Genomic DNA, 21,888 nt, shown 5'->3' with positions numbered 1-21,888 from the left:
GGTGTTTGAGATAAATGGAATGAATTGCTCCCTGGTGATACTCCTTTCCCCCATTCCCCTATACTGACTGCTTATGAAAAAAACTTTTCATCCTTGTCAGAGTTCACTCTTTCTGTTTTCATCTTTTTGACAACATAAGGAAATAAAACACTTAAGAACCAGAAGGGATCATCAAATGCCGTTCACTACTTAATCCAGAGCTCTTAAAAATGCATGATTTTTACCTAACGATGCACACAGTTTCAGCGGGTCATTTTAAGAAACAATATATACAGCAAGACATGAAAATAAAATAAATATTTGAGCTTACCAGTGGCATTAGCCCATGTCTTCTTTTATAGATCCGGCGCACATTTTGCAGTGTTATTTGTACAACCGGTTTCTGCGGGGCATGAGGGAGGGGAAAGAAAAGATGGAGACATGCCAGCAGGTTTATGTTCTACCTTGCCCTCTCCAGACAATCTGAGGTTTTTGCTAACTATAAATACTAGCAACATGAAAACGATATCCATCCATGTCATTTTAGCAGTGGAATAGAGATGCTAAGCAGTCACATTAAAAAGAGGAAGTTTGCCTTTGCTGTTTTTTTTGCCTGAGTAGCAAAGTAGTTTAAGAATAAATAAACCACAGTGTATTATCAACCGAGTCTGTCACCAGTTGCAATACTCATGCAAGAGAGAAGCAGCACACAACAAACGATTTTAAAAGTAAAGAAGCCATCGAGCTGCTGGGCAAACTGTGCCAATGGTGCCACCTGGCGGATGGAAAAAATGGCACTGTCATCTTCCACTGTGACACACATTTTCCTTGCTTGGACGTACTTCTAGCATGTCATAGAATCATAAAAAGAGTTTGGGTCAGAACAGACCTTTAAAGAACATCTAGTTCAGCCCCTCTGCAATGATCAGGGACGTCTTTAACCAGATCAGGTTGCTCAGAGCCCAGTCATATCTGATCTTAATGTTTCCAGGGATGGGGCATCCATCAACTCTCTGGGCAAAGCGTGCCAGCGTTTTACCATCCTCATTGTAAAAAACTTTTTTTCTGTCTAGTCTGAATCTAGTCTCTTCTAGTTTAAAACTATTACTCCTTGCCCTATTGCAACAGGCCCTGCTAAAAAATCCATTCCCCAAATTACTCCTCCTTTGTCAAACACACTTCTCTAATTCCTTTTTCCATTTTCCGTACTAGCTTCAGACTTTCCTTCCTCTTGTCACAGACATGATCTCTCTAGGTCAATGTTTCTTTTAGAGTAGTTAGAGTTTTTTCTTTTTTTTCTCTGTTCCTGGGACTCCAGACTCCTTCTCTTAATCTGCTTGTCTTTTCCTTGTCCTTAGGGCAGTCAAGTTAGGCAGATTCCTTTCTTCCCCCCAGGGTACCCAGCAGATGAGAGCACTAAAGGTGGGCTCAGGTACTGAGCCCTGTGGAGAATACTAGCAGCCCAGCATTGGGATTAGAGGATGGGTCTAACTTGGTCCTTCATCCCTGGCCAGACACTGCCCTACCAGCCTGTGGGACCAGTCATATCCAGATGGAGCAACAGCAGGGCTGCTGATGCAAACTCACATGCTGACAAGCAAATTGGGAAAAAAATTAGCCTGAGAATAAAAATTTTCTGGTAACTGTGCCACTGCCATGTCCATATTGAAGGTGTTTCACAGAATCATAGCTAAGTCAGTAGCCTGCTAAGACTGTTGCTGCTATTTCTGGGACAAAGTTCCAAAACAGAAATCTATCTGCAACAGGTACTCAGTTTTGCTCTAGAGAAAGAAATGACTAGTTTAAAAGAAAACCTAGCTAACATCTTCCAAAGTAAACTACATGTATATAAAGCTCTCACTAGGTAGGAACGGCATCACAGAGTAAGATTTGGAAATTTATCTTAAATGAAGTGTTACAAAAAATGATCTTCAAATATTAATAGAGAATGAACAAAGGACATTTTGTGCTTTGTCATTAGAAGGTAAATTTTAAGCAAGTTAGCACAGAATAAAGCCTCAGAAGAAGAGATACACTGAATGCAACAGAGCAGAACAGATCAAAGAAAACTAAGGAGCTTCTGATTATAACTGAAAATAGAGTCTTCTTGGAGATATGCTCTATGTGCATTTAAGAGAAATAGTACAGAAAATTAAATCTGTCCACTAGCAGGGCAGCGTGCTCATGTTGTATGCAAGATCATCTAGGAGACACTTACAGGATATCCATTAAGAGGCTGGAAGTACAAGTTAGCATCAGTAACACACACATGCCCTGGATTAGTCACCAGTGGCGTCACCATTTCTGCTTTACATTCCATATGCAGCGTTTCAGAAATGCTTTGAAATCTACAAGTGAAGAAAAGGAGTAAGTTTACCTCCAGTTCTTACTTTGGTAGAGGCACCCTTAAATTCTTTAGAAAGGTTTTAGGTTAGCTTATAGCCTTGGAACATCAGAAAGGGGACTTCAGGAAGGATATATCACACAGGAAAAAAGTTCTTTGTTGAGACCTTTACTTGAATAGGCAGTCTGAAAAGGAATGCTGCTGCAGGAAACTGGTTGACTTTTCTATACAGTTTTATTTGACATATGCTGATGCCCAATTTACAATAAATTCACAGATAAACAAAACAGTTTAGAGACATAAAAAATTAACACGTTCATCTTCACCACATAGAATTTCCTACTCTCCATTCCAGATGCTTCAGAATTCAAAGATAACTCTCTGAATTAGAGAACTCACACTATCTTAAACAACCACCTAAGTATCAGTGCAGTAGACTAATCAACCAAGAAGCTAAAAATGATTTCTCTGTAGAAAGTGATTAGAAAAGTACCTGTTTTTATCAAATGAAGTTCTAGCCAAGCGTGATTGCAATATAGCAGTTATCTAATGTGGAAGGAAAGAAAAGTAAATATGATTCAAATGGAATTAAAGTTATTATTAAACAGTGATCATAATATCATTATTAAACAGAGATGTTAGAAATAATCAGATACTTACCATGGCAGCTTGATCTCCCATCTTATCTAGACAAGAAGCCCTGTAAAGCTAAACAACAATCTTTAAGTGAAATAGCACAGAGATCTCCCACAGAGCTCAGAAGCTAACAGAAACAGGAGGGGCTTTACCATTCTTTGTGACAGAACACTAAAATATCTATTATTACTTCTTTTTAAAGTAGGATAATGTTTGTTCATCGCTACTGGCATGTTATTACTTTGTCTGTATACTACCACTCTGCATACTGAAAGCTAATACAGGTTGCTTATGACAGCTGTCAGAACAAGATGTTGTTTTCAACTCTACATTTTAAAAATAGATGCTCCAAGATTTCCATCTTGAGAACAAAAAAAGAAAACTCTACATTAAAAATCAAAAGATGCTGTGATGAAGTATGTAGTGATATCAAATAACCACATACCTGATGTAGAGTTTGCACAACATCTCCTACTTTCCCAGCAACATCCAGTTGGAATAAGTGTTCTGTTCTACCCTAAAATCAGAAGTACGTTTACCAGAAATGAGTTTCAAATAAAGCTCAGTGAAAAAAAAAAAAATCAAACTAAAATAAAAACAACCAAAAAAAAACCCCAAACACCCTAAATTATAAATAAAGAAAATGTAGTAAAAGTATGCTATCAAAGATTGTGTTATACCTCAAACATTCCAAAAGCAGGTGTAAACCCTGATCTGTTTTCTTTAGAAATTTATCTTCCCTGTGGTAAGCTCTTTGTGCAGTACTTTGTCCATTGTTTGATACAATGCAACATAACAGCTTTGAAGCAAACAAATTAATGCATTGTAAACACCAGTAAATGTAGAGCTAGTACACGTTCTGCCTATTTTAATATCAGGTAAAAATAATGTAAATATAGAACTAGAAAGTGACATATTACATTTAAACAGCTATTGTATACCTTGTAGACAAAAGATACCAGCCCATCAAATCTTTAAAATATGGGCTAAAAAAGTTAATCATTCTTCTCTACATAAATGGCTTTGAGAGGAAAAGATCCCAAATTCAATCACAGCCTATTTTGACGAGTCATTTACAAAAGCCTCACTAACACATCACTCAGTATATGTGGAACCCTCCTTTTTCCCCTACAAAGTTTTTCCAGCTTTCTTAAGTGTCATTTCATAGTAGATTTTTCTGGTTTTAAGTGTATTAATAGTATAAGCATGAACCAACTGATACTAAATTTATACATAACTCATATTTAGCAAAGGTTGTGGGATCCTTTAATGACCCCTGAATACAGTATAAAACTATATCAACACACTTCTGTTGGTTTTTGTGAATTCTCAGGATAGACTTTAAAAAAAAAAAAGTGATCAGTAAGAGTACAGCAAGACATTGATCAGTGGATATAGCTGGATTAATTTAAAACTGAAGGAAGGAAGACATGAAAATCTAGACAATCTTTGGTGTAATGTATGTGATCTGAGCTGAACTGACACCAATCCAAGAGGAAAGCATGCTTCAGGAAGCAAATGGAACTGGGTTATAGGGAGACAAGGAATTCAGTAGCACTTTAGATAAACGCTTTGTAACATTTCACCCAGAGCACTATTTTCCTTCAACAGGGAAAACACAGCTCTCAGAAATCCTAGTGGATGGTCTGTAAGGATTGCTTACAGCCAACAATGTAAAAGCTTATGCGAGCAGTTGTCTCTGTAGCTCTCCAGCCATATGCAAAGACAATAGCTCAGTATTTTGTAATTGATCTGAAACAATCAATGCAAGACAAGGAAGATAAAATGTATTACCCAATTCCAGCACTCAGTAAAACATATGGAACTGGCAATGATTCAAGTAGAAGATATTTAGCAGCAACAGAAAAAAAATCTGAAGTGATTGAAGGTGAACTTGTTTTAAAATGCAGAAACACAGCTGCACTTTAGTGAAGTAAATTGTAATGGTTAACTGTCAGAAATGTTTTAGCTATGGATGAATCATAACTTAGGAGAAAATGAAGTGAAAAGCCTTCTAAACAGTCCTTCTGACTTTTCTTTTTCATTGTGTTGGCAATGGGATAAGGTATTTCTGTGATACTTAATAAATCTTGCACACGGATGCAAAACAGAAGATGGTAGGACTAGAAGACAAAACAGGTTTAACACACTGAAGAATTAACAGAATAAAACAAACAAAGAAAGAAAAATTTAAACTCCTAGTTTAGAGGCAGATCTAATCACAAAACCAACCCAAAGCAGTTGTTGGGAGAACAGAAATCATCTCTTGCCCTCTTTGCTGTTCACTACAGTAATGCAAATTTATGGACTTCATCATTCTTGAAATTTCTTACTTGCACAAATACATTGAGAAATATAATTCTGCCTGTTTCAATTCTTGGGCAATATGTCTAATGACCATGCATCTTCTTTTTGTGTCTGTGTCCCAACTCATCTCACACTTCAGGCAAAAAACCTTTACTTCCATGCCTTGAAGCCTTCAGGCTCAGAATCAGAGCAAACCGACCCCATCAGCAGAAAGCAACCAGAAGTAACCTCCAATTTCTGCTGTAAGCCACCTTATCTGCAATTTCTTTGAAGTGTGAAGCACTCAGCTGGGAAATATCAATTAGCAATCTCTCATCTGAAGTCTGAGGAGAAGCCATTTAGCCAGGATGAAGTGTCCACTGAATACCAGCAGCCCACTGACAGCTCTGACCGTTGAGCCCACAGAGCTACACATCAAGGTAAATGGCAAGCATCAGGTCTGCAGTATGTCCTCCATGAAACATCAGAAGAATTCAGAAGTGTTTTTTCAATATGTATAATTATTTTTTTTCAAGCTTTACTGTCATATTCCTCAAATCATAATTATCTTATTCAGAAATGAGAACATAAATCCTTGTAAAACTTCAGCTTGCTAAGAACACCGAAAAATATATACTCACTCTTATTGTTTTATAGGGTGCAATAACATTCCTTTCTTTAATGAGAAAAACCTGAAAGAGACATTACAGTTTCAAACATTAAAAAATAATAAAATTAATCACAAGTACTGATAAATACAAAGCTAAGACCACTGTTTAAGCAAGCAAAACACTGGGTTGTAATACCCTGCTTTAGCTACCCCAGATAAACTGTAGAAAAACAATGAGCTTTTATATCAGCTAGCAGCAAGAAGGGGCAAGAGTCCAATTTAGTTCAGGGGCTTACTTATGTAGTTTATAGTAGGCTTTCATGCTAATCATATGACCTTCAAGGAGTTGCAATACTAAAGCCAATACACACAGCTACATTCGGGAGAAGGACACTCTCCCTCTTCTGGTGACTCACGGCCTTAGGGTTTTGTCCAAATGGGAATTATCCCAGACTGGCAACTCACAGCATAAACTACTGTGTAAACTTTCTCAAATGAATGCCTTTCTTGTGCTGCTAAATGTTTTGCTTACAGTTCCAGCCACCATGGACATCAGATTTCCTCTCTCATCCCATGGCATGCTTCTGAACAGTTTTATTTCTTCTCACATCTGAGAGGATCTCCCCCCACCCAAAAGCCACATGAAACTACTCTCCTTCACAACACTCTCACAACTTCTATAAAAAGACTTTACTGCTAGCACACTGGTTTGTAGATACTTGTGCCTTACTATCCACTGTCTGAAAGACAAGCCAGAAATAAGTCATAGTTTTGCTCTGTTTGTAGGGAAAGCTCAAACTTGCTAAAGTTTGCTAAAGGCCTAAAGTGTAAGATTCAGGATTGGTTCTGAACTGCACAAAACACACTGGACTGCATTACCTACTGTCTTCTAGTTCATGGCCCAAGAGATTTGGCTGATCAAAGATGCTTTTCCCGTGCCTCGGTTTCATTCCTACAGCCACCACATCTGGGGTTCTACACTCCAAGGCACTGTGGCAGCAGCCTCAAACCAAGGACAAGTATTAAACTTGCAAGAACAGACAGGTACCATGCTCTAGCCAGAAGTCTTCTGGCTGCTACATAGAACCTTCCCACTTCCACCAGCTGACAACAGAGCCAGCCTTCACCACAGGAGCACTCACAACACCGTCCAGCTAAAGAAAGCAAGTGGTGTGCTTAGAAGCTCACAAGCTCAGCATGCCTCTCTGAGCGCTACATAAAATATAATGGCAATTAGTGTCATTCATCTGACATCAGCATGTACAGACCTGAATCATGCCAGAGGAGAATCAGAATGAGAAACCTGCACTACGTTCAGATCGCTCTTCTGTGGGGTAACTAAACTTTTTTCTACACTGAATACTTCATCATGTTACATGAAGTAGACATGGGGTGTTTTTTTCCTTTACTTGTCAGCCGAGCAAAAATTTTAGCATACTGTATTCATTTCCTATTTTGGAGGATTTCCCTCCAATTTTATCTTGAGAAAAAATACTAAAATAATCTCAAATTATCATTCCCATTTACTGTATTTTAAAGTCATTAGTTTCTAAGTTGCCCGCTGCATAAAGCAAAGCTGTTTATCCAGTTATGTATTAACAATTTTTTTTTTTAAGTCTAAAAGGCAAAGATGTTTAAGATGTTCCAATTATTCACTACATGCAGTTTCCTACAAGGTAAAATTCTACTTAGAAATATATTTATAATTAGATCATGATGTGTCATAAGTACAAATGACTACTTGACACTTGAAGGTCTGTATGCCTCTTATACAAAATATATCATTTATCATGCCACCCAACCATTTCAGAGCACTTCCACAGAGACAAGAGGATGACTAGCGAGCTACACATGGGAGGAATGGGGGGTGCTAACCATACTTGCCATCTTAAAAGTTATTCTCCTTTCCTATGAGATGTTTTTATAATCATTCATTCTTAAGAACATTTACTAATGATGTATGGTGGAGCCATTTCATGGAACACTTAGAAACACCTGTTTTACAAACACTCAATACACAAAAATCCCACCAACTCAAGAAATCCTGACTACAAAATATTCTTCATAGAAGCAGTTTTGATGAAATTATATATACTGATTACTTTAACACAGTCCACAAACTTCTCTGGCACCAATAATGTTAAATGTCTGAGTTTATTTTTGACTGCAGCAGTACATAACTGAGCAAGGATATCAATTTCAGGTATTGCTAAGGACAGGTTTCACAAATATGCTAGAATGTTTAAAATTGTACTTCCCACCTCAACACCATTCTTTCCTGAAATGAAAACATTGTTTTGAAACTTTTATAGCTTTAGAACACTTACCAACTGCTATTTATTAAAATTTGAAGTGAATTCCCTTGGTTAACTTTAAGTATGAACATATCCAAGTTAATCAAAACTCCTGATTGAAACTTAAAGACAGTATTTCAAGATAGCTTCTGAAAACTGTTTGGTGGACATACAGCACAGACCAAAGTTTTCACAAAGCTGAAATGCAAGGATCAAGACGTCTTTGCCATTACCACAACAAACTGCAGGAAGTAGAAGAAAGCAGTATAACAAGACCAAACTAAAGATGATTAATAGCATGTTTCATTTCAGTCTACCCTCTCCTTTCATTCAATTCTGAAGTTGCCTTAAGCTCCATTATAAAATGCACAGTGCAAAAAGTTCACTTTATGAAACTAATGACTTAATGAAGTTATTAACAGTTCAAAATTTCCAGCATCAATAGCTTCATATTACTGCTGAGTTTTTGACACTAGTTAGTTTTGTTTTAACTCCCCACCCTAGGACTCCAGTTTTGAGACAAACACCATTAAAGAATCCAAGCTCGCTTGTTTATGTAACCTCACTCATTTATACATCAAGAATCTGTTATATGCAGGTCTTACCTGGCTACATACAACTGAAATCCCTCCAGATGTATCCCTAAAATGTAAATAAGATATTTGAAGTGATGAGCATTTCAGCTTTAAAAGAAGATAAATACATGTATACAGTAACCCAAATTCACTTACCGTGTGAAAGGGTTATTTGCTTCATTATCTTCTGGGGCTTTTATACTAATGCAGTCTCTCAATGGTATCTGCAGCAAGTTATAAAAACATAAAACCTTTCTTAAAACCTATTTAAAGAGAATCTTAAGTTACCAGAAAATTTAGGTTTGCACTGCTTACCTTGATAATGGGTTGGATATTGTCATCTGGTTCAAAAATAATTGACTTTGAACAGATTTTTAGAGAGCCTCTGAATTTTCTAAAAGAAATAATAATAAAAAAAATTAGTTGTGTTTGAATACATGAGACTAGAATGACTCCAGTAAATGAAGTTACGTAAAAGTTGTTTACCTTTCATCTTTGTGACCTTTATTTATAATATGATTAGCTGTGTGCTGTTCAAAATAATATTCTTCCAGGTTAAGAAGAAGTAGCGAAAACCTACAAATAAATAAAAATCATTTATTCCAAGAGGAAATACCTTAACAGTCAGTATACCTAATAAAAGCTATCAAGTGTTTAGGAAGTCTTCACTGATTCCTGTGCTGTGCCCCATATACCAAGAATGCATTAATTTAACTTTTTAAAAGAACAACTTATAGGAAAATTTGTATACACATGAAGATCTATTGATGCTCTTCCAACACATATAAGGTTAGATATTTGATTCTGTTCATGTGCCTCCAGCAGAAACTATTCCAGTATAGCCAGGCTTTCTACCCAGTAAAGATCAGTTTAGGCCTGACCAGCCAATCAAAACATGCAAAAAAACAAAAAGGAAGGGCAGGAACTAATTGCTTAGAATGAAGGAAATTAGATCATTTTGAAGCAAAGCCAAATTACATTGGTCTAAAGTGTTAAGTGAAAACACCTTCACAGATTTTACAACATAGCTGAGTCACTCAATTGAGGAAGCATTGCCTTCCTCTCCAACCACACGTCCTGTACTTCCTCTTTACCACCCCCTGTTCAACCCCACAGTAAGCCCATGGGGTTACAAACCTCAACAACAACAACAAAACAAAAATAAGAAACTGAAGTCTTCCAAAATATTTAATTGTTGGGCTGGTACCCTGGTGGTCTAGTGGTTAGGATGCGGCGCTTTCACCGCCGCGGCCCGGGTTCGATTCCCGGTCAGAGAAGTCCCCCGGGCAGATGGAGCTCGTTAGCCCTGTAAGGCCATCCATCTAAGAGAAGGTCACTCTATACAAACCTACGTCCTGAGGACCTCACTGCCACCGTCCAAGCTTGCTCGGCCCCGGCAGATGAACCTTAGGATTAAAGGGTGGGCTCAGCTCAGCGCACGCTGTGTCTCACCTAAAAAATCCACTGCGCAGGCTCGAAGGGTAAAGACCTTTCCCAAATCTTCGTTCGCGAAGACTGGCCATACCACGTAAATGCAAATGAGGTAGATCAGAGGGAACATGAAAATGCATTCTCTAACAACTTAAACTGCTGCAGGTGATCAAAACTCAACAACTTTCTAACAGGGTGAACACTCAGTCACTTAGTGTTTCAGCTGTGGGGAATGCCAGTGGATACTGGTATAGCAGGAGGAGCGAAAATGTATCACTTCAGTTGGAAGTAAAATAGCTTGTTTGTGTGCAGGGCTGCTCTGATCTACAGAAGTACTTAGTATTTATTCACATCCACACTTGGAACTTTTTGTACTGCGTTCATGATGTACTTTGCAAGAAATGCCTGCGAAAACACTAATAAACACCAAGAGTCCCCAGAGAAGTATTCAAACAGCAGTAAATACATGGAGAGTTCACAAAATGAACTGGATGAATTGAATAGCCTGTTCATTTAAAAAGCATATTTCACAATAGAAAAAAAATAGCATTATTGGGAGATACATCTTGTTCACTTAAAGATTTGTGTTGTGGCTGTTACACTAAACAGAACATAACAATAAAAGTTTACTGTAACTACAAGTAACAGTGGGTCCATATATTCAAAACTGCTTGTGTGTCCAAGACACTTCGTCCTAATTCTCTGCTGCTTTTTCAAAACAGCTTTATCTTTACCTCTCCTCTCTTTAAAACAGGCATTTTATGGTCCCACTGTGCTAGTTTTGGTTTGATTTTCTTCACAGTATCTACTATGGGGCTTTGTTTTGGATTTGTGCTGAAAACAGTGTCAATAATTCAGAGGTGTTTTTGTTATTGCTGAGCAGTGCTTAAACAGAGGCAAGGCACTTTCTGCTTCTCACATCACCCTGCCAGCGAGGGGGCTGGGGGTGCACAAGGAGTTGGAAGGGGACACAGCCAGGACAGCTGACCCCAACTGACCAAGGGGCCATACGAAACCATAGCAGCTTCCACACAGTTACCATTAAATTCTATTTCTCAACACATCACCCAGTTGAAATCATCTGGGACCAACTTAAAATTTCTGTGCTTTTGCAAACTCAGATCTTGCAAGTCCTATCACATTTTAAAGTTCAGGCTTTTTAATAAAGCTACATTTGGGTATATAAAGAGCGATTCACCATCAAAATGTTTTTTTCTAGTATGTATAAAAATATACATTTAGTTTATTATCCACAAGCTGAAATATTTAAATAAAAAGTTAAGAACAAAGGCAACACCCAGATTTGTTTGAAAAATAGTTTATTTCATCAGGAAACAGACACTATTGACATAGGGAACAATGAGCTTCACAGCAATGACATACATGGCACCATAAATTTTTTTCCCCAGGAAAACTGACAATGCCTGGTCGATAGAATTCATTTCTGAAATTCTTCATTCTTCGGCTCTTTCCTTTGTCTCACCTACTTTTTTGACAAACTCCTCACATTTTTATACTCTTTCCAAATTCATCTGTTGACAGCACTGGGAATTACTAGTTTTTACTTTTAAGCTTTTGGTAAATGCAGGTATCCTTCATATATTCAAGACAAGCCATGTTTTTACATCAAAATATTGGCTTTTATTGCCAGTAACTAGAACATGCTTACCATAACCCAAAACACATAAACCAAGAGAGTTCTCTTCCAAATTTTTCATTATAACTATCTCCATGAAACTGTTATCTTTATGCTTGGTACTTTATAGATCAATTCACCTTCCTAAAATCAGAAGCTGTGGGGTACTGAGAAGGATTTGAGGTACACTTTCCCTGGCATAATCTTCACTCCTACTGAATCAGATGATTTCATGACAAAAATAATGCACAAGGTATGCACAAAACCTCAAGAAAAACTCTTCATATAGGCTAATTAGGTACTGTGAGAAATTGTAGGTTTCTTCCCTTTAAAATGCCATGTTTACTAGCAGCATCCAGTTTAGCCTTTTGCTATTCTCTCTCTCTGTGTCTCTTCCACATGACTACTCACTCCCCAGGTTTACAGAGGCAGTATCTCTGCAGAGCTCCTTGCTGGAGATCAGTGACCTCCTAAGCCATGATCTCACGTTCACTGACCTCAGCTTTCCTGTCTTGAGAAAGGTTTTCTGTTGCTGGCAGCTGTTAAAGCATTTCTTCAAACTTTATACATCATATAAGGCAAGTGCATTTTCTACATTTTCTCTTTCCCCTCCACTCTCCACAGAGTCCATGTGGTTCTACAGACTCTTCCAAGCATTTATATACTTGTTGCTACTCTACTTGCAATTCCATTTACTCTAACTGCATTTTCCTATATTTTTTAGGCTGCAATAAGTCACTTCTGCAGGCAGACAGAGTCAGATATCAAATCTCCACAAACAGAATCACCAGTCTCTACTCTTCTCAAGCACCATGGCACATTGGGATGAACTTACAGCCTGTCCAAAGATTCTGTCACAAAAGCTGCCCCTTTTAAAAACTGATACAATGTCATAAATGAAACCAAAATTTTTAGACTTGCATCTCAACTACCGGCTAACAAAGCTAGACCAGTTCAAGTTACGGCTAATAATGAATCTTGAGATTATGATGCCTCATCTATGGATGAGAAATTCCTCCTAGAATTTCTCAACTAATCTCAGTCTTTTCTGGTTAAGTATCTCAATTTCATTTGCCTGTGTTAATGATCCAGAGGATTGTCAAAAAAAGGAAAAAAGTCAAGTTTCATCAGATGTTACTTGAGTACAGTCAGAGTTTTTTATCTTCACAGAACAAATGTCTTTCACATAAATAAACAGAGCCACTGATAGTTACTGTAGCAACAGGGTCCCTCTTAGGAGCCATCACTACACAGGATGATTCTTCAGGCTTGCCAGGAGAATAGCAGTCTCAAGTATTTTGCATGAGTAGGAAAAGTGTTGTGAAGGCCTGAAAAAAACAGGACATCAACCACAACAGCTATAAAATTACAGCACTGGGGATCTTCAACGTGCAAATGAGCAGTTGGACTTTAGACTGACTGCCTCCCAAAGAGCTGAAGAAGGTATTCCAAAGACACATATCAAGAGGACTGGCATACCAAACGTATATACTATCAACTGCTACGTAGTCCTACAACAAGAATTTGAATGCATGCTTAGTATAGACCTAAAATAGTAATTGAATTCTTCTGCACATGACAGGACAACAACCACACCCCCCCCCACACACAAATAACAGTAGTAGGAGAATGCACGAGATGCCCTGTATAAGAAACTGATTAAACCTGTGACGGGTGAAAACTGAGTTTTGGTCTTCAGCCACTGAGCAGCTGTACAATTCCCTGTGCTGAGTAATTAACAGCACAGACTGTACGCCTATGACTATCACACTGCCCTGGATCACAGAACCAATGTCAATTCAAATAACAATAAGCAAGTCTGTTCCCAGTCTACCCTCCCTTGCCTTCAAGTCTGACCCCAAGGCATAAAAACCCCCTCAACCTCAGCAGTTAGTCAGGCAAATCATAAGCTTTAATTGGAAAATGTACAAAAATGCTTTGGTATCTAAAATGAAAACGGCCAGGGGTTTTTTTTGTACTTTTAAATTATCAGCAAGAACCAGTATCTGAAAAAAAAAAAAAACCAACAAAACAAACCAACCAAACAAAACTCCAACAAAACAAAACAAAAAAAAAAAACAACAAAAAACAACCCAAACCAAAAAACCCCAAACAAACAACAACACCCCCCCCCAAAAAAAAAACAACACAAAAAAACCAACCAACCAACCAACCAAAAAAAAAAAAAACAAACAAAACCCAATTCTGGTTCTAACAGAAAGAGTTGTATTTAATAGAAATCAAAGGGACCTTCTACATTTGCCTACTGCTCTAAAATTTGTTTTCCTATACTAGAGGAATAATGAAATATCACCAAGTTCTTTTTCAGGCAAACAGAAAAGGACCAATTTTGAGATATTTTTGTTATTATCAGCAAGTAGTTCATTTCAATCCATTTTCAAAATTAATAACCAAATTTTTACTTGAAAATTCCCAACTATAAATAATTTAATGAGTGTTTATTAAAAATCTAGTTGGAGAAATTTCTTGGAAAGGAAGGCAAATATTGTTGACACAAAATCCTTTGAAATCAAGCAATAAAACACCTTAAAGTGTATTACAGGCTATTTTTAAGGTTGCTTCCTAATAAAGACACATATCACAGGTTTATGTCTGCAATTTTGTGGTCACAATGCTATTTAATGTCTTGCAACAGACTAATGAAGTAAGTAAGCCACAGCCATGTCTTCAGGGATCATTGACCATTTTTTCTTGTACATTTAACTTGACATACTAGACTATTTAAAAAAAAAAAACCAAAATATTATTTTGAAAATGACACAGAAGACAAATTAGACAAGATTTTCAAAGGAAGTTCAAACCCCACCTAAGTAGCTACACGGAGTGAGAGTTTGCAAAGTGTTCAATGCCTTGCACTATAGCTTCTTAACAGCCCAGTCTATATCCTCAAAAGTCTCATCAGTAGAAAGCAAGTTTTCAGAAAACTTCCAAACTGATGGTATTTTTTTAATACTTGTAATATTTGAAAGTTGCAACTTAAGGGATAAAAAAAAGAAAAAAAAAGAGAAGCAGCTTCAATAGCTTCACTGGTCCCACCCACTTGTAATGCCTCAAAATCTACTTACAGTTGTGGAGATCAGCCAATTGTGACTGAAAAATTCATCACATTAGCAGATAGATCAGAAAACAAGCTTCTGTTCAGAGCTGTGGAGTTTTCTCAGGACAGTTTTGCACAGTTTTAGTAACCTGGATCAGTCCATGGAAGGGCACATGAAGTCCCAGAGCCAGTTCAATGTGAAGGGGTCAGGTGCAAGAGCAAGGTGGTTGGGAACAAGGCCTTATCCTTTGGAAGGCAGCAAATCAGCACAGCAGCTCTGCTGTCAGAGGTGCTGAGAAAGAGGCAGTTTCACTTCCCAGGGTGAAATAAATTAGCAGCCACCACTGCCACCCAGGCAAAGCCTTGAGCTTTACAAGCTTGAGCTCACTGTAAGTGGGTGGAAAGGCACTTATGCCATTACTTCTCAGGTTTAATGTAAGTTCAGTATTCAAAATCAACAGCAGCAGCAGCTTGGTGTGGGGAGAAAGAAGAACATGATAGGTAAGGGAATATCATCTATTACAGCAATTCACATAGCTAGAAAAACAACCACCAACAACTTCAAATAACACAAGAAGTTTCACAGATCTAAAATGGAAAGATTTTCAGCCATAGAGTTGTGCCTGTCTGTAGGAGGTTGTATCGAGTGGAGGTAAAGCAATGTTTAATCAATATAACATAGGCACACTCACCTCTACATCCCCCCAGATAACTTTAATGTAGGCTCTAACAGCTTTTGTGTTAGCACACCTTCAATTCCCACCCAGTGTGAGAAGTATACAGAACCTAGCGGAGTAAAGAGTTAATCTTTTGATAGTGTATGAGGAGCTGTTTGAGCTTAAAAGGTAAACACGTACACTTAAGGGGAGAAGTAAATTAAAGCATGCCACTATAGTTTTGCTTGAAGACTTATTTCAAATTCCTGGCTTTGTATATTTCCCCAAAAATTATACTAAGAATAAGCAAAAAAATCATATGCAAGTGATGTGGACAGTATCTTCTTGTGAAGGGAATCAGTATTGTTTTGAGAAGTAGCTTCAGCGGAAGAAAAAAAAAAGAAAGGCAGCGACCTTGCCAAGAAAAACATAACTTACTGCCTTTTTCAAAGAGCTCCCATATAATTGCCACTCAAAAAAGGGCTGGGGAATACAAGTCAAGAACACACCCAATACGCATAGGAAAACTAGGATCTAAGTAGCAGGAAAACACTCGAAAAACTTCACCTCATGTTATGTCATTCTTAATACACAAGGTTTGAGAACCCAAACTGCACCCAAACATTCCTAGCATTGTTCAGAGTATGCCATAAAGAAGCGAAGCACACTTTACAAACTGCAAACTGGGCTTTAAGAGTCCTGCCAAGATACTACAAAATATCCTCCAAACAGAAAGTGTGGTGCATCAGATTTTGTCTACTTGAGAATTTTACTTTTACTTTGCTTGATGAGCATATCCCTCTATACTTCAATTTGAAAAAAACTCATCTGAGATCCAAAAACACGTGGGGGAAAAAAAGAAAACAAAACAACAAACCCACAGTTCATTTTATATACCTATTTATATACCCATCTATTTTTATATACCAATTTTGCCTATGAACTGAAGCACTGGACTTGTTCAAACTGGACACAGGAATGACTGTGCAGAGATCACTACCTTGGCAAAAGCTTGTTTATACCACCCAAAGCAGGTACCCCACTGATCCTTCTTTAAATTCCTAATCTGTGATTGAATTCTTACTATTTTCATCACTTCATCAGAAAAGCACATGCTAGAAATCTACTTGGACACACGGATTTCAAGTGGCTGATCCAACACATCTTGCAAAATCACTTGATTTGATACGGGAAGTACAATCCCGATAATAAAAGGATGTTGCAGGGATGAAAAAGCAGGCCAGCCCAATCCAGCAGCAGCCCAAAGCTATGTAAAATCAATTCTAAAATTAAACCCTCTCCTAACAAGAGCTAAGTATCTATAGGCCAGCTGTAGGACTCATTTGTTGATGTTTGAATAAAAGCTTTCATTATGTATATTTTGTCCCAATAGAGTAAGATAATGCTCCAGATACCAAAAAAAAAATAAATAAAAAAATACCCCCATGCACAAGCAGCCATCACACAAAAGATCCATCTGCAGCTCCTACATGCTGCCAGTAGGTTGCGTCATGCGAGTGATACTTCCAGCAGCAGAGATGAACTCCTCACACAGGAAGCCGAGAACCGTGCAAGACAACCCAGGAGAACTATTGTCTATATGTATCAAGTGGTACAGTGTTACACTTGCCCACCTTTGGGCAGGCTGCCAACAGAACCGAGAAATCACTTTACTAAGGGAGTGACAACCTGAGCCAAAAGGCCACGTAATTTAATTTGAAGTTTTGTGACTAAAGTTGTTTGTAAAAAAAGGATTTCTGTTCATGAAGGATAAACATTTTAGGGATTAAATAAACTGGATAAGCATGCATACAGCACTAACAAAAAAGGGACATAACTTTCTTTACCACGAACACCTGGGCAAAGTGAAAATAGAGATGAACACAGCTGAAACAGAGATACAGATGAATTTTAAGGATAAATTCTTTATAGAATGAACCCTGCTCAGTAGGGACATGGATTTGGTTAATCAAACGTAAAGTAAAACCCGCTCCTTGTCCTCAGTGTGCATACAGGACATTTCAACATTTTCTTGTTTTCTACTAGAAAATGGCATATAGTCAGAAAAGAAGGTTTATGTAACCAGATATTAAAGTGGACTAACTAATTCGTTAAGAAGTAATTTTTTTTTCAGATCACTTAAAACCACTCAGAACTCCCCCCTTAAAGCAGCTGCATAAGATGATTTAATTTGCTTACCAAGTTTCACAGTACTCTTAACCGGAACTTCCATAGCTTACAGCCTTGTGGATAGCAAGGTACAAATAAAACCAACCAAACAACAACGCCAAAACCTAAACCCCAAACCACGCACCAAATGCAGCTGCCACAAAGTTTCAAAAAGTCCCAGCTATCTCAACTGGGAAATATCTACATCAAGGATACAAAGACCAACAGAAGCTTTAAAGCAGGAGCTGGTGTCTCTGTGTAACCACCACCCAGCAGGAAGGAGAAAAGTTCTGAGAGGCTGTCCCTTCAATTAAGTAATAAAGAGCTGGGTTTTTTGCTGTTTTAAGGCAGAACTTTAAGGAAAACAGGTGACAAAAATTCAGTATTTCTAATCTGACATTTCAAAGCTCAAAATCTTTTAAATCACTTAAATGTTTTTAAGATTTCCTAATTCAGAAAAGCACAGGAAGAGAAGGAGGGGAAGAGACCCGATATGCAGTACAAAATATACACAAATTTACTTTGATTTTACATGAATATCAATTGTTAGGTAAGGGCAAGAAACAGAGAAATGAGTTTGCAGATATAGGAAAAGCTGCCAGTGCAAATGAGAACAAGACTCATCTTTCATGAAGTGCTCAAATTACAAACTCAAATAATAAAATCCTGAAATGCTTCCAAATATGACCAAAGAAAAAACGTTCTCATCAATAACTGCAGATTAGTAATGCTGGCGCACATTGATATGTTGAGTTTGTTTTCATAGCTTTTTAGAAGAGATTTAGATCCCATTCGGGTTCTTTGGGACAAATCTGATGAGTTTTGGCTTTTTTCCTCAGCTTCTCAAAAAAAAAAAACAAAAACTTAACAGAGGTAAAAGTCGTTCTTCTTGATTTTCCTACAATTAAGATGTTTTACTTAAAAAAAAAATTAAAATTAATTAAAAATCCTTCTCTTTTCCTTCTACACAGGAGGACTGTCCATTCCCCCTGCAGCCCTTCACACACAACTGAAACCACAGCAGGCCCCAAAAACAACGAGATAAACAAGAGGACAAAAAGTGATCCTGAACACGTTTGTACTTCAAGAAACACTTCAGAGGATGTGGTAGCGTCATGGGCTGTACAGCCATGAATCAGAATTTATATGGACAGAGTGAGTCCAGCTCTTCATCATGCGGTTTTCTCACCAACAATAAACAGTGCTGTGTGACCAGCACAGACCTGCAACAGGAATTTGCACAGGGCTTGCACGGGACCAGCCTGATGCTTCCACACGGTTCCTGCAGCAGGAAACAACGGGAGATCCCTGTTCCCCCCAGAGAAGACACCGTATCCCTCTGCTGCATGACCCACGCCGACCTATTGTTTTCACCTTATATTTCCTACCTGGAAATATAAAGATTGGAAAGGACTGAAACTCTGCGACAAGCCATATGCAGATAAGCCACATAAAAAGAAAGTGGGACACTACCCAAAAATAAAGGAGTAAAGTCAGGATACACTCAAGCACGTGTGATGAGCCTTTGTTTGTATGTTCAGAAAGAAAACAGCTTACAGTCAGCAAGCAGGAACGGGCTAATTGAATTTAATACTTTAAAGAGCCAGCACAGAGTCTGTAATTTAAGGGCTGACAATACACTGATTATAGTGTTCAGGGGAGAGAGACGGGGGAAAAAAAGGCAAAGAAAAAAAAAAAGCAAAGAAAACAAAACAAACTATGAAGCAGAGCTGTAGTTCCATGCCACCAACACAACTAAGGACAAATAAACAGAAATCTACAGGCGCTATTTTCAGGCAGTTTACACAAGGCAAGCAGCATCCCTACTTTCCCAGGTCCTTTCTAGACCCTTTTCGGCCTTAACTCTAGGCAATCACCAGCCACCTGATCCCAACAGTAACAAAACGAGGCAGTGCAGCAGCAGCCTGGCTCTGCTCCCGGCGCTCCGCCGGGGCCTCCCTGGAGGCCGTGCTGCCGCTCCGCCGGGCCCGCTGTGGGGCCGCGGCCGAGCGGTGGCGGCCGGGGCAGCGCCGGGGCAGTGCCGCTCACCTCTCCTTGGAGTACAGCTCCCGCTCCAGCCGCCGCCTGCGGATGAAAGCCATAGAGCCGCCCGGCCGAGGTGCCGGTGCCGCCGCCACAGCAGGCCGGGCCGGGCCGGGCCGGGCCAGGCCGCGCCTTAGGGAGGCGGAGAGATCGGGCCGGCCGCGGCCGCAGCCTGGCTGGCGGGCCCGGCCCACCCCGTTTATAGCGCGGAGAGGCGGGGGAAGGTGGCTCAGGCAGCCGGGGAAAAAGAGCGTGGCGGCACCGAGGGCTTTGCGCCCTCGCTCGGCTACGGCGTCTCTGCGGCCCTGCGGGGCCTCTGCGGCGCGGAGCAGAGAAGCGCACATGGAGAGAAGCTCACGCTGTTATCTCACCGCGAAACTGTCCGTGTATTTGGGTTAAAATAAAAATTGTCAGTGTAGTGCCATTGCAGTGAGATTCATTCTGCCCGTGATGCGTGTGACAAGAGCTGCCTGACAAGTATTGAAAGCCTAGAAACACAGAACACCCCGAGTTCGGAGGGACTTTTCAAGGATCACCGGCTCTAACTCCTAGCCCTGCACAGGGCCTCCCCAAGAGTCACATCATGTGCCTAAGAGCATTGTCCAAACGCTTCTTGAACTCTGTCAGGCTTGGTGCCATGACCACTTCCCTGGGGAGCCTGTTCCAGTGCCCAACCACCCTCTGGATGAAAAACCTTTTCCTGATATCCAAACTAAAGCTACCCTGACTCAGCTTCATGCCATTTCCTCAAGTCCTGTCACTGCCTACAAAGACTATGGAAAGGGGAGGTAAATAAAATCCCTCAGTTCATATAAAACCCCTTCAGTTCACACAACTGCCACTGTATCTGAACAATGTGTTTACTGACAAGATCTCCTGTACAGTATAAAAATGCTGCTCTTTAAGTATTTATAAGTTAAAAAAATTGATTCATGGAGGGGATGTAGTTTTTCACATAGGAATAAAAAGAAGTTTAGGCTTCTAGGCCTCAAGATATTGTCTGATTTACTCTCTGTGCTGAGGCTGATTCAGGTATATATTTATCAGTGTTACTCCAACATTTTCAATTTGTGGACATGAATATGAAGAAGTGTTGTCTTTCAGGGTCCTCTTAGGAGTAGTTCACAGAATCTAAAGAGGCAACAGATCAGAGTTTGAAAAACAGTGATATCATCTGCAAGACCTATTTCTCTAATTGACTTGTAAAAGCACCTGTTTGAAGGAAATCTGCAATGCTTGCATGAACCTTGTACAAATACCTAATAGCATTTTATGAATATGTATTTGTCCAATAGCCAACCTGAATTTTCTTTGCTGCATGTTGTCATACTTCCAGTGGAAATCATAGAATCACAGATTCATATATGGTTTTGGGTTGGAAGGGACCTTAAAGGTCAACTAGTTCCAACCCCCCTGCCATGGGCAGGGACAGCTTCCACTAGACCAGGGGGCTCAGGGCCCCATCCAGCCTGGCCCTGAACACTTCCAGGGATGAGGCATCCACCCCTTCTCTGGGCATCCTGTTCCCATGCCTCACCACCCTCACAGTGAAGCATTTCTTCCTAATATCTGATTAAACCCGCTCTCTTTCTTTTTTGACACCATTCCCCCTTGTCCTGTCACTACATGCTCTTGTAAATAGTCTCTCTCTGTTTTTCTTGTAGGCTCCCTTCAGGTACTAGAAGGCCACAATTACGTCACCCCAAAGACTTCTCATTTCCAGGCTTTCCTTGTAGGAGAGGTGCTCCACCAACTCTGTTCATCTTGATGGCCCTCCTCTGGATACACTTCAACAGGTCAATGTCCTTCTTGTTTCGGGGATCCCAGAACAGGAGGCAGTACCCAATGTAAATAATATTTATGTGCTTCAAATATATTTTAATAAATATTGGTGTGTAAATATATATGTATTAATTTATATAATTGTTTATGTGTGCAGATAGGTATACCATCTTCTCATAGACTAACAGGTTTTGTTCACTTTTCTTTTAGACTCCACTCATAAATGATTTCTTTTTACAGCTTTACTCTGGCTTCTTTCCAGTACAACTTTTACCTTTATCTTAAGATATAAGCCATCAACACCAACCAGAGTGCAGTAATTATGTCCCATGTGTCACACATGAGAGGAACGTTTATAAATACATGCAGAAAGAACTTGTTTTTCTTAT

At 39.1% G+C, this 21,888-nt stretch overlaps 1 protein-coding gene across 3 annotated transcripts in view; it reads right to left on the bottom strand.

The window, feature by feature from the left end:
• The window catches only part of NSMAF (neutral sphingomyelinase activation associated factor), a 43,424-nt gene extending 23,348 nt beyond the window's left edge, over positions 1-20,076 (bottom strand). For all 3 annotated transcript variants that reach the window (XM_032678628.1, XM_032678637.1, XM_032678649.1), the window contains exons 1-11: positions 19,724-20,076; positions 9,211-9,300; positions 9,040-9,118; positions 8,881-8,948; positions 8,755-8,791; positions 5,887-5,937; positions 3,405-3,476; positions 2,984-3,031; positions 2,817-2,869; positions 2,198-2,327; positions 311-382 (exon numbers count right to left, since the gene is read on the bottom strand). In XM_032678628.1, the coding sequence (XP_032534519.1) occupies positions 311-382; positions 2,198-2,327; positions 2,817-2,869; positions 2,984-3,031; positions 3,405-3,476; positions 5,887-5,937; positions 8,755-8,791; positions 8,881-8,948; positions 9,040-9,118; positions 9,211-9,300; positions 19,724-20,061 (1,038 nt within the window). In that variant the 5' untranslated portion in view covers positions 20,062-20,076. The remainder of the gene's footprint in view (positions 1-310; positions 383-2,197; positions 2,328-2,816; positions 2,870-2,983; positions 3,032-3,404; positions 3,477-5,886; positions 5,938-8,754; positions 8,792-8,880; positions 8,949-9,039; positions 9,119-9,210; positions 9,301-19,723) is intronic.
• Positions 20,077-21,888: the final 1,812 nt, after the last annotated feature.

The sequence above is a fragment of the Chiroxiphia lanceolata genome, chromosome 1 (genome assembly GCF_009829145.1).
Source record: "Chiroxiphia lanceolata isolate bChiLan1 chromosome 1, bChiLan1.pri, whole genome shotgun sequence".
In the NCBI taxonomy this organism is placed as follows: Eukaryota; Metazoa; Chordata; class Aves; order Passeriformes; family Pipridae; genus Chiroxiphia; species Chiroxiphia lanceolata.
The sequence above is the reverse complement of the archived record's forward strand: the minus strand, read 5'-3'. Positions and strand labels throughout refer to the sequence as shown.